Here is a 15,759-nt window from a genome sequence, read left to right as displayed (position 1 = left end):
GGAAGGCTCTGTGCTCTCCGAGCCATGCACATCTCGGGCGCCACCCGGGTGCCGAGGGCGCTTTCCCTCGGCCTTCTGAAAGACACCTGGACTGATGCGGGGCTCCACCTTGATTCGGACACGAGTGCCGTTTCCCACAAGGCCAGTTTCTTGGCCGAAATCCTTCCCCAGGGTGAAATCCCAGCCGCCTCATTTGCTTAAATCCCCTCCTCGGCCTGTCCGCGCAGGGTGTGGTCTTCCCGGTGGCGACTGCCGCCTCGAGCGCGCGCAGGGTCGCGGGCGGCGGCGGCGGCGGCGGCGGGGGCGGGGCGGCGGGGGCGGGGCGCGGGCGGCGGGGGCGGGGCGCGGGCGGCGGGGGCGGGGCGGCGGGGGCGGGGCGCGGGCGGCGGGGGCGGCGGGGGCGGGGCGGCGGGGGCGGGGCGCGGGCGGCGGGGCGGGGCTGCGTGCGTCAGTTCCCCGCGTCGCCGGCAGCAGGTGCTGTGGGCCGGGGCGGGCGGGCGCGGAGCCGGCGGGCGGCATGGGGGAGCCCTAGCGCGGCCGCCGGCCCGAGGCCCCGCCGCCCGGCCTCGGAGCGCGCTGCGATGGCTGCTGAGCGGAGACTGCAGGTAGGTTGGGCGGCTCGGGCGGGCGGCGGGCGGCGCGGCGCGTCCTCGGGAGGCGGCGGAGGCCGGAGCCCGCGGCCTAGGGCCCGGCTGCCGTGGAGGCGGCGCCCGCCCGGCCCCGGCGCCCAGGGCGAGGGCCCCGCACCGGCCGGCCGCCCTCCCCGCGGCCGCGGCCGCCCCAGCCCGGGCCGTGCGGGGCGCCGGGGACCGGCCCTCCTGCCCCGGCGCGTCCTCCTCCCCCGAAGTCCTCGGAGCGGCGGCCCCAGAGCCGGGGGCTCCGCGGGGCCCGGCCTGCGGGGCCCGTTAACCCTCCCGGGAAGGCGCGGGCACGGATCTAGATTTAGGGAAAGTTTTCCTATTGGTTGCGAGATTGTTGGAGTAAATCCAGGCCCATCAGGCACTTATTGATTCAGGCTCTCTCTCTGTCTTTCTCTCTCTCTCTCTCTCTCTCTCTCTCTCTCTCTCTCTCTCTCATAGATGGAGAGATCCTTGGGCCTAAGTACTACTGGTTATTTAGACATTTGGGAAAGTTGTTCGGTTCTGATGTCCTCACTGAGTTTTTCCTTTTCCAATTCTGATACAAGTGGGAAAACAGGAGACGTGTCGCAAAGACATTTTTCGGACTTTCCAAGAACCCTAAGTCATGAGCGCGGAGGATATGAGTTTCCTTGATTTCGCGTTACATAGACAATGGATGGTAGTAGCAATTTCCTACTTCTAGTATTCTCTGATGTTTGAATGCATAGATCGCTTCACTAAAGATTTGTAAAAATTGATTTTACTGTGACAAACTCAGGAAAATGCTTATTTCAGGATTGTCCCCCTATGTAATTGTTTCTCCCCCCCACCCCAATTTGGCCTATCTCTGTCTACTTGGAGGTATCATAAAAATATCAAAATCGTCTTAGCTATGAATCCATAATTCTAAACGTTTGCATGTTTTTATTTAAAGAATGAGTTTTAGCAAGGCATCGTGGTGCTTGCCTGTAATCCTAGTACTTGGGAGACTGAGACCTGTAATCCTAGTACTTGGGAGACTGAGACCGAAGGATCACAGGTTTGAAGGCAGCTTCAGCACCTTAGCAAGACCCTTATTAACCTAGGGAGACCATTTCAAAAAATAAAAAGCGCTTGGGTGAAACTCAGAGGTACAGTGCCCCTGGGTTCAATCCCCAGCCCCTAAATAAGTAAATAAAGAGTTTTACATTCAAAATAAGTTACAGTTACAGTTCTGCTTCTAGCACCTGGTCATCCTAAAAAAATACTTAAACAGTATAACCAAAATAAAATGAGCTTTTTTTTTATTTTTTTATTTTTGGATGCTGGGGATTGAACCCAGGGCCTCTTGCAAGCTAGGCACTCTACCATTGATCTACACCCCTACCCCAAAGTGAACTTTTAAATAAAACAATAAAAGCCATTATTTTTTAAACCCCTGTTTAATGAAACTATTTTAATATAATGAGAAATATTAAAGAATAGGCAAAAGACATTTAGAATGTTTGTATGCTGATGGGAGCTTTATTAGTCACCTTCTTTTACTAACCTTTTGTTTTAATTACCAGAATAATAAAAATATCCTAATTCATACTTCAGACTTCTCTGGAGCTGTTTTTATGGGTTACATCTGCCAAATTAGACCCCAAGTTGTTAGTGGATATGAAATTATATCTTTAAAACATTTTTTTCATTTTACAACTGGTTCACCTTGCCTTCATTCTAGTAGATCACAATGGTTTCTACACTTATATTTTTTAACTACTATAAAATATGTAAAGGTGTTGCTATCATTTAATACCTGTTTGTTGCCTTTCTCTTTTTTTATATAAACTTAAAGAAATTCTTCACTCTGATTTGATAGCAGTTTTTTAAAAACAAGATGTTAAAGCTGGGTGTGGTGGTGCATGCTTATAATCCCAGTATTTAAGAGGCTGACACAGGAAGGATCGAAGATTCATGGCCAGCCTCAGCTACTTAGTGAGGCCCTGTTTCAAAATAATGAGTAAAAAATAGGGCTGGGGGTGTAGCTCAGAGGTAGAATGCCCATGGGTTCCATCCCCAGTTCCACAAAATAATAAAAATAACCAACAAGATAGGGAATTTTTTCATCTTTTGAGTATTAGAATGAAAGATTATGAACTAATCTACCAATTATTGTTCATTTGAAACTGGTATGCGTTTCCTTGGCAGGTAATTTTTTTAGTATCAGTCTACGTGCTGGGTAAGGCCTCTGAACTCTAAGAAGACAGAGTATGAACAGATAGTAAGTGGCACATACTTAGTGCTGGGCGTGAAGAAGTGAAAGATTCAGATGCTCGGGAAGGCCTCACAGGTAGGGACTCTTGTAGGCAGAGCTGGGTAGGAGTCTGTCCAAGTGAGCAGCAAGGAACTGTAGCAGGAAAGCAGGAATGTCTGGAGCATGTGGCAGATAATAAGAGTAATGGTTGTAAGCAAGGGACAAGGAACATCTTGGGGTATAGTATCAGGAAGAGAAAAATAATATGGTCAGTGAATAATCAGGATTCTAAATTAACTCCTAAATATTGAGATTCTTTCTGGTGTTTGAGCTCAGATTACCAAATGTTCCAAAAAATCTTCTTGTCATTTTCCATGTTAATATACCTCATGGGTCTTCACGATTGATCCACAGTTAATGGCAGAGTGAGGGATCCAACTTAGTCCCTGTTAAAATAAATTTTAAGGTCTTTGTAAAGTAACCTGTGTCAATAGAGTCATCTGTTACTATGAGGTTTAAACACTATAATAGGATCATCTTTCTTGGGAGTTTGTAAAGACACATCATTTTCCTATGTATTTGGAATTATATTGTCGCTAGAGCTTTGAATTTCCATTCCCATGTAACATGAATGAAGGATTTTTTCATAACCTTCAAAATATTTCAAATATTTTCCTCCTAACAATGTGTGTGTGTTTTTTTTAAAAACTTAATCATTCCCCTGTTTCATTTAGACACTTGGGGCTTTTCTCTAATATTTTAATATCATAATGCTTTGGTTGAATATCTCAGTAAGTTTTTTTTTATTTGTGTTTTTAAGATGAATCCCTAGAAGTAATGGTCCAGGAGAATAAGCTTTTAAGATTTTTGATGGTCAAAAATCTTTTTGACAAAAAACGTTGTATTAGTATGCACTCATTAGCAGAGTCAGAGTACTGATTTCTTCCCATATTTGAACTCACTGAGTACTGACTTTTAAAATCTTTTGACAGTTTACTAGATTACCAATAATATCTAATTTTGATGCTGACTTTTCTGCTAAGTGTTATAAATTATTGAAGTAATACAAGTTGATTAAGAAAAAGCAAAGTATAGAGAAATGAGGGCCATATGGACTCTTACTCAGAAAAAAATTATGTAAATATTTTTATAAGAGCCGGGTGTGGTAGCGCACACTTGTAATCTGGCATTTGAGAGACTGAGATGGGAGGATCATGGTTCGCAATTCAGTGAGACCCAAAATAAAGAATAAAAAATAGGGCTGGAGGTATAGCTTGGAGGTCGAATGCCCCGGGTTCCATCCCCAATACCGGGGGGGGAAAAAATTTAATAAGTATTTACCCAATTATTTTTTATTCACATAGTTGTACTTTACAGAATTTATAAACAATTTCTTTTTGTGGTACTGGGGGATGGAACCCAGGGGGCTTTCTACCTCTGGGCTACACCCCCAGCCCTATTTTATAATTTATTTGGAAACAGGATCTCACTAAGTTGCTGAGAGCCTCACTAAGTAACTGAAGCTAGCTTCAAACTTGTGCTATCCTCCTGTCTCAGCCTCCCAAGTGCTGAGATTACAAGGGTGTGCCACCACACCCAGCTGTAGAGGATTTTAAAGTGAAAACATATTATAAGCATTTCCTAACCCCCTGGCAAAATTAATTGCTCAGTTCCTTATGTTTTCAAAATAACTATTTCTACATAGCACTTGCAATTTATGTTAACTGTTTCTTCCTCATTTCTTTTCTGCTGTGTCTCTGCTCTTCATAAAATAGAGTACAACGTAGTGCATAGATTTATCATAAAGTGGCTAATACAAAGTGTTGGTTGTACATTATACTGTGCTTAGGCTTTTTTATTTTATTAGGTGACTTTAGGCTCCCTGAGGGCAAGGATTATAGAGCTCACATGTTATCCCAGTTCTTCTACAGGGTTTGGCACATAGTAATAATAGTAATAGTTATGATGAACAGAAACAAATAAATGAGTAAGAGATAGCTATAATAATCAGTGCAAAGCAGATAAAATAATTGATACCTAAACATTTGAAAATTAACTTAGAATGTATCATGTGATTTTTTTGAGGAGCAATAATGTTTGCTTTTAAAACTATAATTAACCAAAATTATCTTTCTTAGCAGAGGAAAAATATTGAATTTTCTAACAAGTTATTAAGGGTAAGACATTTTTATTCTTTTAAAAGGAAGAATAATTTATTTATCTGAATTCTATTTTTCTACCTTCAGATAATACCTGACCACCTGGGCACGGTGGCACATACTTGTAATCCCAGATTTGGAAGGCTGAGACAGAAACTGATCACAGGCTCAGCAGTTTAGTAAGGCTCTCAGCAACTTAGAAGATACTCTGTTTCAAAGTAAAAAATAGGGCTGGGGGTATAACTGAGAGGTAGAATGCCCCTGAGTTCACCCAGCACACAAAATAATAATAATAATAATAATAATAATAATAATAATAATAGGAGGAGGAGGAAGAAATTGTTGTTGCCTATGATTTCACTTATTTTTTTATTTTGAAAGGTAACAATAGCGAACATTGTGCTCTAACTCTATGCCAGGCACAATACTAAAATCTTTACTTACATTATCTAATTTACTTTGATAATAACTGAAAGATATGCTGTTACTATTTTGCCTGTCTTCCAGGTAATGAAACTGAAGCTTAGAAATGCTCAGTATCTTTATCCAGGTTATTGAGTTTTCTAATTTTTCACAAACTAAATAGCAATACTTCAGTAAACTTTGTTTGTTTTGGGTGATGGAGGTCTCAAGAATCAATTACTTATATTGATTCCCATTAATGACTTTTTAGTTCTTTCCTTTGGTTAACTGCTCCCTGCTGACATTACCGCTCCCTCTAATTTGCAGATGATACCTGGTGTGGACTCTGAAACTGGATGACAGCAAATTAACATAATATATAAAATAAAACTTTTAGCTAATGATTTAGGATGTCCAGATAATCTAGGTTGAAGGATTGAAAATTTGCACCGTGTCAAGAAAGCAGGTGAAGCTTGGCATCAGCTAGGTCTGGATTTGAATCCTTGCCCAGCCTTTCTGCCTTTTACCCTAGGCAAGACTCCTACTTTATCTTTGATTCCTCACTCTCAAACCCTGTCTACATTGCCATCTTGTTTTCACTGATTTTAAGATAATGAATATAGAAGTGCGTAACATATAAAAGGCATTCAGTGCCTTATGAGACAATTTAGCAACATCCACTGATTTGATTGGACAAAGATTCTATTTACTTGTTTTGCCTTTCTTATTATTCCCTGGATCTTAGTTGCATTCTGAGTAGTTGGAATTGCCCAGTATAAAACTTCTATAAAATCAACTTTGATCGTTACTAAAATGTCAGTTTATATTTTAGGTTTTTTAAAGAGTTTTCCAATCTGTTACTTTTATGTCTTTTGGGGTGAATCTAAAATTAGTTTGTTCTTTGTTCATAGTCATCTGTACTCATTTCCTATTCAAAATTATGTGGGCTTAATTTTTTTTCTTATTGTCTGTTTCAAATCTTGGATTTTACTTTATAATTTGTTTTTACTATTTTGTACACTTAAAGGGAACAGTTTTCTCATAAAATCTAGGCTGTCTTTCTTTATTGTTGACTTAATACTTTTTAAATGTTTATGTAATCATGTTCTTTTATGACCCCATTGAGTTGATGAATTAAATACTCTGAAATTTTGCTGTAATTTAAAATGACTAGCATGGATCTAAAGACTTAAAATGTGGAGTAAATTATCTATTTTAGGTAAAGTGGACTATTTCTAATTTTGCTAATATAGAAAAGTGACTTGACTAACAAAAACTGTGGGCATAAAGAGGATTAAAATGAAATTAGCAATATCATACATAGGAAAAAATAGTTTCAAAATGAGGAGAAATGCTTTCTAAACTGCACTTCTATTATTTTGACTACTTTGATTTATTTTTTTAAATTAAATTTCAAATTTAACATTTTGACATTTTATATTTATAAAATATAAAAAAGTATAAGATGATGGTGACAATTACAGTTCTTAGAGATACCATAAAATGTTGGTTTCCTTGTTTTCATTTTTAAAACTTAACAAAATTTAAATCTCAATATAAAAATATATTAAAATTAAAAGGATTTGTCTCATAGTTTTGTTTCTTGCTTTTTATGAGTTTTTTATGTCGTTAGATTTTTTTTTTCTTTCTTTTTTTGGTGGTACTGGGGTTCCTGGAAGCCCTTCTACCTCCAGGCCACACTCCCAGACCTATTTTTACATTTTTATTTGGAAACAGGGTCTCCTAAGGCAGCGCACGCGGCTGGCTTTGAACCTGCGCGATCCCCCTGTCTCTGCCTCCCAAACGCAGGGATTACAAGCAGGGATTACAAGCGTGCGCCACCACGCCCGGCATGTCTTTAGATATTTTAAGAGATTTTTTTTATTGGCTGAATTACATTCAGCATATTCAAGTACTGCAGTTAATCAAGTTCATATTGTTGAATAGTTAGGTTATGATCAAACCAAGAAAAAAAGAGGGAAGGCCCAAATAAAATTAGAGGTTTAAAAAAAGGAGAGACATTACATTTGATACCATAGAGAGACTTCCGGGAAGATGGCGACCGAGAAAAGCGGGGCTTAAGAGTCCCGCTAACGACCAATCTCCATTACCACAAAAAGAGCGCCTTTCATAGCCAGAAAACACCATCACCAGAAAAACAAAAAAACCACCAGGCTCCAGAGAGAAAGCGGACTGAGAACAGAGCTCAGGGCCACAGAGGAGACACACGCGCCCGAGGACACGGCAGCAGCGCCATACTGCCGGCGGCAGCCGCGAACACAGCGGACGGCTACAGAAAGCCGAGGTGAGCCGATGCGGAACAGCCAAGCGGGATCTTTCGGCGCAGACAGCATTTAAAGATCCCAGTGGCTGAGCTCAGCACACGCTGCAGGGATTCAGAGTGGAAATCAAAACCAGAGAAGAAAAAATACGCCAGCCTCATGGCCGAGGGCGTGGCAGAGGTGCCATATTGCCACCGGCGGCGGCAGCAGCAGTGAATTCACCGAGTCCAGTACAGCTACATCTACGTACTCAAGAACAGTGAGTCAAATTGCGGGCCACAGAGGAGAAATCCCAGTATTGTGCCTTCTGGGACTTGACCCAGTGAGGGAGTGGTGGTGGCAGAGATATCACACCATAGGAGAGCGTGCAACCTGGCACCCCCCATAGTTTAAAGCAGCCTCTATCGACTCCCTGGGTCGGAGACTCTGTGATACAACCCAGTAAAGGAGTAGTAGGGTCTGAGATACTACAGACTCGAGATCCAGAGCACCTTAAGTGAAGTCATAGTGACCCAAGGGAAGAACCCAGAGAAGGCACAAACTTCCGAAATCATGGGAAAGAGGAATAATACTGGAGCAATGAATGCCCACAACCCCACAACATCAGAACCTGATAAAACAGAAAATCAGAGATTTCTAGAAGATCAAATCAGGAAAATAACTGTAGAAATAATAGAGGTGCTTCGAAAAGAACTCAGAGAGAGCCAAAAAGAGATAAAGGATGCAATTAATGAAGTAAAGGCCTCAATTCAAAGCATAAACAACCGATTAGACCACATGGAGAACAGAATCTCGCTCTTAGAAGATGAGCAATCCAAAAATGAATGCATAGTTTCTAATCTAGAAAAAGATATCCAACAGCAGGAATCTGACATTGAAGAAATATGGGCCCATCTTAAGAGAGCTAACCTAAGAATAATTGGAATAGAGGAGGGAAAAGAAAGTGATACCAAAGGGATCAACAATCTCTTCAAGGAAGTAATAGCAGAAAATTTTCCAAATATAGAGCAAGAGGTTGATACACAGATCCAGGAAACTTATAGAACTCCCTTTAGACAGGATCCGAGAAGAGGATCCCCACGCCATATAATTGTCAAAATGACCAATGTGGAAGCCAAGCAGAGAATCTTAAAGGCAACAAAAACAAAGGGCCAAGTGACATTCAGAGGCAAACCAATTAGAATCACTCCAGACTTCCCAAACCAAGTCATGAGAGCCAGAAGGGCTTGGAGTAACATATTCCAAACTCTGAAAGAAAACAACTTCCAGCCAAAAATTTCCTATCCAGCAAAACTTTCTATCAAATTAGATGGAGAAATAAGAAGCTTCCATGACAAACAGAAACTGAAGGAATTTATGTCTTCAAAACCAGCGCTAGAGAAAATACTCAAAGAGATTAACTACAAAGAAGAAATAGGTAACACTCACCAGAACCAGAGAAACAAGAGTTTCCATCCAACAGACAACTAAGATTGGTTATCTGTGGAGATTCATTATTTATGTTAGTCTTTTACCTATCTCTAAATGGTATTGTTTGCCTTTATTGTTGTTAATTTTTAGGATTTCTAGTTGGAATATTAATATACCTTCAGATATAGCATTTGGAAATATTTTATCCAATTCTATTAGTAACTTTTAACTCTGTTTACATTGTCTTTGGATATACAATATTTTCTTTTATTTTTTAGGGAGTTTGTATATTCTTCTGTTGCCTGTGCCATTGAAATCATATCCAAGAAATCACTGCCAATTTCAATGTTGTGAGGTTTTATGACCCAGATTTTCTCCTAAAAGTTTATAGTCTTAAGATTTATATTTAGGTCTTTTATCTAGTTTGAGTTAATACTTGTATGTGGGATTAGGTAAGGGTCCAATTTTATTCTTTTCCATATAATTATTATTTTTCAACAATATTTAGTTAAAAGATTATTATTTCCACCACCAAATCTTTGTGGAAACCTTGTCAAAAATAACTTGACAATATAGGGAAGAAGTTAGCTCTAGGCTTGTATTTAACTCCAATGGTCTATATATCTGCCTTTAGAACAGTACTACACTGTTTCAATTATTGTAGCTTTATATGGTTTGAAATCAGAAAATATACATCTTCTAGCTTTGTTTTTGCTTCGAGATTGTTTTGGGTATCTAGAGTCCATATTCCATATCAGGATAGATTTTTTTCTGAAAAATAAATATATGATAGTTTCACCTAAAAAAAAGAAAAAAATATTCTCTGGTAAGAAAGAAAGCAAAAAGAAATATTGAAATGTTATCCTTAAGTCATCAAAAGCTTGGTATCAGACAAATGAAATTGTTATGTGAGATTATCATTTTTAATTTTGGATAAATTGCTATAATACTAGATGTCAACCACTAAGCCAAGCATGGGAGGGAGGGATGGGGAGAGAATGGGGTGGGGATCGGGTGGGGGCTGACTGGGCGATGTGTGCATGTATGTCTACAAAAGTTTGTATCCCACTATGATGTATGAATACAGTGCACCAATAAAATAAAATTAAAAAAAAAAAAAAAAAAAATAAAGATACCATAGAAACACAAAGGATCAGTCAAGCCTGTTATGAGCAACTATACATTAGCAAATTGGAAAGCCTATAAGAAATGGATAAATTTCTGGACACATAGATTATGACCTTTTTTTTTTTTTTTACTATTTTAAGAATAGTTTGACAAATGTCTATATTTAGAGCTAAATGTCCACAAGAGTACATTTTAGTATATTTTAAGATGTTATCATGAAAATTGCCCTCTAAGAAAGCTAATAATATTCCTACCAGCAATCCAAGAATATCCATTTCTCTGCTCCCATCACTGTTTCTTCACACAGCCCTTTTAGGTTAATTTGATAGATTAAATGGACACAGTGCTAAGAATCTCATTTTGTGGTATCAGTGAGACTGAGTCTGAGTTTTATTGTGACACTTACTGGATATGTTTCAATTTCCTTAAGCCTCAGTTTCCTTGTTTGTAAAATGATAATAGCAATACTTAGTATCAAGGTAATACCATGATAGTGGGGATTGACTGATGATGTATATTGAAGCATGTAAGTCCTTAGCTATCATTTATTATAATTGATTTCCTATTTATTATGTAAAAATTGAACATCCCTAGAACGAAATCTGAAATGCTGTACAACTTTCTGAATGCCAACATGAAGCCACAAAGTGGAAAATTCCATACTATGAAACTTTTTCATGTACAGTTATTAAGAATATTATATAAGATTACTTTAGGCTATTTATATAAGGTATATATGAAATGTGAGGGAATTTCATATATCGACTTATGTCCCATTGCTAAGATATCTCATTGTGTGTATAGAAATATTTCAGGTGTGATGTAGTGCCCTGGTTAATGAGTATTATGATAATTTGAATATACCATATAATTGGATTTTGTTACACTTGTGAGTTTTATATATAAGATTAATCTGTATATATATTTGGTTCATTTGGGTACCACCACTTAAGTTTTGTCAACAGAGTTTTGCTGCTTCACAAACTAGTTGGGTGCCTTCCATTGTCAGTGCCCTAGAATAAAATCTAACATAGAAGTTGAACATGTCCATAGAATGTGTCCATAGAATATGTCCATAGAACGTATGGATGTAGCACATTTTGTCAGAAATGGAATAGTTTTAAATTGTTAAAGTTTTTATTTTTTCCACAGTTTTTCATAATTGAAACTTAAGTCAGTTTTGATTATAGATTATTTGATCATGTTCTTCTGTAGGCAACAATCCTTTTTCTTGCCTTTTTCTATTCTTTTCCCCCCACCACAAACACATGTACCTTAGTGTGCATAAGAATACGTAATTTTCCGCTTTTACACTGTTTATGTCACCTCTCAAAAACTTCCCAAACTTGAGGCTGTATAGTATGGCATGTCTCTTGTATGATATGACATATCTTTATAAGAATCATTAAATTGCTAGGCCTGGTGGCGCTCGCTTGTAATCCCCACGCCTGGGAGGCAGAGACAGGAGGATCGCGCAGTTTCGAAGCCAGCTGCTCTGGCTTAAGAAACCCTGTTTTCAAATAAAAAAATAAAATAGGTCTGGGAGTGTAGCCCAGAGGTAGAAGGGCTTCCAGGAACCCCAGTATTACAGAAGGAGAAGGAGAAGGAGAAGGAGAAGGAGAAGGAGAAGGAGAAGGAGAAGGAGAAGGAGGGAGGGGGAGGGGGAGGTCGTCTTCCATGTCATTGAATATTACATTTATAATGTTAAACATTTTTAGTGTTCCCTGACTTCATGGTTATACTTTTCAAAAGTTACTTATTCATTCACTCATCATTTAGAACCAGCTCTCTGTTTTGATTCACCTTATTATGTTGTTTTTGATGCTGGGGATTGAGCCCACAGCCTTGTGTATGCTAAACATGCTCTCTCTGCCATGGAACTATACCCCTAGCTTTTATTAACCACTTTTACTCTTAATTTTTGTTGCCTAATATATTTGTTTCTGCTTTAAACTTTATTCCTTTGTCCACTATTATTTTATTTCTCATCTTAATCTTTACAATTTAAATGGTTAATTCTTTTGTTTCTTGTTTTCTATTAAATGCATTTATATCATAGAGTTATATCATGTTATTGTCACCCATTTCTAAATAGTCCGTGATGTTGTTTATTTTTGGGGGGAGACTAGAGACCCAAGGGAGCTCTACTTCCAAGCTATACCCCCAACCTATTAAAAACAAACAAACAACAACAACAAAAAAAAACAGGGTATTGCTAAGTTGCTGAGGCTGCTCTGGAACCTATGATCCTTCTGTACCAGCCTCTCAAGTACTAGGATTTAAGGAATGTTCTACTGTACCTGGCTTTGTGATTTTAGTTTTTATTCTTCTTTAATAACTGTTATTTGGAAGGGTTCTAACTTAGATACTGTTTGAGTTTGGTTATTCATCTGCTTCTAACTTAACATTTTTATGTATTATGGTCAGAGTATATTTCTATTCTCAAGGTTTGAGTTTTTCCTCAAGGCCTTCCTTGAAAAAGTTGGTCTAATGCAAATGTCTTTGTGTTATATTTGAAATCAAGCAGCCATTGGAAGTTATTAAGTGAGTACTTGATAATAGGGCCGTATTTGGTTGTTGCTATTATTTAAATACTTATATATGCCTTGGGGTTTAATACCTTCATCATCATTTCAGGCCTGTGAATAAAAGAAATAAATCATGGAGTTTGGAATTTGGGGCTTTTTATCCTCGTTGCATAAGGATAGGATGGTAGCACTTTCAGAGTAAACTGATTTCCTCATTGTTTAAAACATATATGAGTCCTTAAGTGGAGTTTCCCTGTTAATAGATCTGTGTACTGCTGAGCCCTGGTGTGCTCCCTCCAGTGGGTTTTCTGGGATTTCCTGGGTATTGGAGGTTGAGTAAGTACCTGTGACATCTCCATGGTCCCCACTGTGCTCTCTTTACAGCTTAACAATGAATTCTCCCCACCCTTACTTCCAAAATGGGTAAGCTTTGGAGAGGGAAATTAACTCCTCTTTCCTATCCAGTTTATAAATGGAAAAAGTGAACCACAGGAATAACAGAATTATAGAAGTACTTACACATTTTTGAGATTAGAGTGGTGGAGCATGAGTAACACACTCCTAATGCATCAACCTGCCCTCTTTTTCCCCATCAAGTTCTCCACTTTTCAGTGTTCTTTGAGCTTTTATGATTATATTAATGAGAGCATCTAACTGGTCCTAAGGTCTTTAAAACCTCCCTTTTGAATAAGAACATCAGCAGGGAACAAGAGGCAGTTTATGTTTGAAGTCACATCGTGATCCCATAAATTAGAAAGGTTTTCTGTACTAAGTCTAGCTTCAAAGGATAGGTGGTATATTTTTAAGTGTGATTTAAAAATCAAGAGTCTACTTATAAAAAGAAATTAATTTTGAGAATGTGTTTGAGGTAGGAAATTTTACTGCTGGCCTGGCTGGCTAGTAAGCATGTACCAGGTTGGCAGCTGGCTGCAGCTTAGCTTCGAGACCAACCCATGCTGTGATAGCACCCGAATGAAGACTTGGCAGGTAGAGAGAGCACTTTGGAACTCCTAGGTGACAGCCAAAAACCAGAATGCTAATTTGGCAAGTATGCTTCTGGGTGCTGAGTCTTGGGCAAAAACAGAATAACACGTAGATCATAAATGTTTATTTCCTATTTTGGTAACAAATAAAGTGTTTAACTTTTATGTATATTTTAATAGATCGGGTACTTATTTTATGGTATTTACCCCTGTAAGCAAGACAATTCAACATATATTTAAATATGATCATAGACCTAAAATAGTTTTTACTTAAATCTGTAGTGCCTAGAATTCTTATATTTCTGTTTGATAATGTCTTCTCAACTTTTTGGTTTATCTCTAAAAAGATATTCAAAATTAGAAAGTAAAATAGAATGGTCACTTATTTTAGCAGTACTAATTCTGAACACTGATAAATTTAATTGCCAAATCTGTGATTTCCCAGTAGCTTCTTGTTTACCAAACCCAGTGGGTTAAAAACCTCCAAGAGTGAGAAATAGGGTAGGCTGCCTCTGGTCCCCTTCCCCTAATTTCTGTGCATGTTTTTGCATGCATTTTTGTACATGCATGTGCATACACAGACACACATTAACAAAGTCACAGAATAGGAAAGGTACAGGGACAAGGAAGGAGGTCCAGAGAGTAGGAATATACCTAGATTTTATATTTTACAGTTTCCTCAATCTTTTTTATCTAAGTAATCATTTAACAGGCTATTCTTATAATATCCACAGATTATTCCATATCTCAAAAGTCCTTCACATTTAAATATTTAATTACATTAACCATGTAAGTATCATAATTACTGATCTTTCTTTGGGATTTTTTTTTTTTTTTTTTTTTTTTTTTTGGTGGTACTGGGGTTCCTGGAAGCCCTTCTACCGCGGGGCTACACTCCCAGACCTATTTTTACATTTTCATTTTAAGCCAGTGCACGTGGCTGGCTTCGAACCTGCGTGATCCTCCTGTCTCCGCCTCCCAAGCGCGGGGATTACAAGCGTGCGCCACCACGCCCGGCGGGAATTTTTGTTTTTGATGGGAAAAATATTGGGAAGGGTAATAAGGAAGGATGTAGACTGTCAAGTGGCAGCATTAAGCCTCTAGGGCTCTGAAGCACTGGAAAAGGAAGCAGGAGAGCTGCAGAAATTGACCTGCTTCTTATGCCTGCCAGAGGCCCTTTTCCTTGTCTTTTACACTTTACTCCTTGTCAGTCCTGGCTGCAGGTCTTGTGGAAGCTGGGAAGGTCTACAGAGAGTAGAATGCTGGTTACTTTTACTGGAGGATTAAAGGATAAAGGAGAGCCATTGGTTGCCTGACATAATCGAGTCTGTTGTTTGTCTTACATCACTGTTTTCCTTCTTTTTTTTATTTATTTGTTCATATAAGATATGCCTGCACATACCTTTCATCTCTCCTGCCCCACTGAATCCAGTCTCCTAAATCCAATCTTATTCTCCCAAACCTATCTCCCAAAAAAAGAAAAAAAAAAGATCTCTTTGAGCCGGACATGGTGGCGCACGTTTGTAATCCCAGCATTCGGGAGGCTGAGACTGGAGGATTGCGGTTTGTGGACAGCCTCAGCTACTTAGTGAGACCTCTGCAACTCAGTGAGACCCAGTTTCAAAATAAAGAATAAAAAATAGGGCAGGGGGTGTAGCTCAGAGGTCAAATGCCCCTGGGTTCCATCCCCAGACCCGCAAAAAAAAAAAAAAAAGATCTCTTTTGAAACTATTCATATACCTTCCCACCCCCCAAAATATCTTTCTGTATCTTAATCTTTTCCTACCAAACATATCATCTCTTCAGAAAATACTGAAATCTTAGCCAGGGTTTTGTTTTGTTTGTTTGTTTGGTGGTACTGGATTCCTGGAAACCCTTCTACCTCCGGGCTACACTCCCAGACCTATTTTATATTTTTATTTGGAAACAGGGTCTCTTAAGTCAGCGCCGCTGGCTTCGAACCTGCGTGATCCTGTCTCCACCTCCCAAGTGCTAGGATTACAAGTGTGCACCATCACGCCTGGCTTAG

At 39.2% G+C, this 15,759-nt stretch overlaps 1 protein-coding gene across 1 annotated transcript in view; it reads left to right on the top strand.

Annotated features, from left to right (window-relative positions):
- Positions 1-581: 581 nt before the first annotated feature.
- Positions 582-15,759, top strand: part of ZC3H12C (zinc finger CCCH-type containing 12C) — a gene marked incomplete at both ends in the record, with an annotated part of 82,728 nt that continues 67,550 nt past the window's right edge. The window contains one exon of the mRNA XM_080697014.1: positions 582-605. Coding sequence (XP_080553140.1) covers positions 582-605 — 24 coding nt within the window. The remainder of the gene's footprint in view (positions 606-15,759) is intronic.

The sequence above is a fragment of the Muscardinus avellanarius genome (assembly GCF_963383645.1).
Source record: "Muscardinus avellanarius genome assembly, chromosome: 1".
NCBI classification, from domain to species: domain Eukaryota; kingdom Metazoa; phylum Chordata; class Mammalia; order Rodentia; family Gliridae; genus Muscardinus; species Muscardinus avellanarius.
The sequence above is the reverse complement of the archived record's forward strand: the minus strand, read 5'-3'. Positions and strand labels throughout refer to the sequence as shown.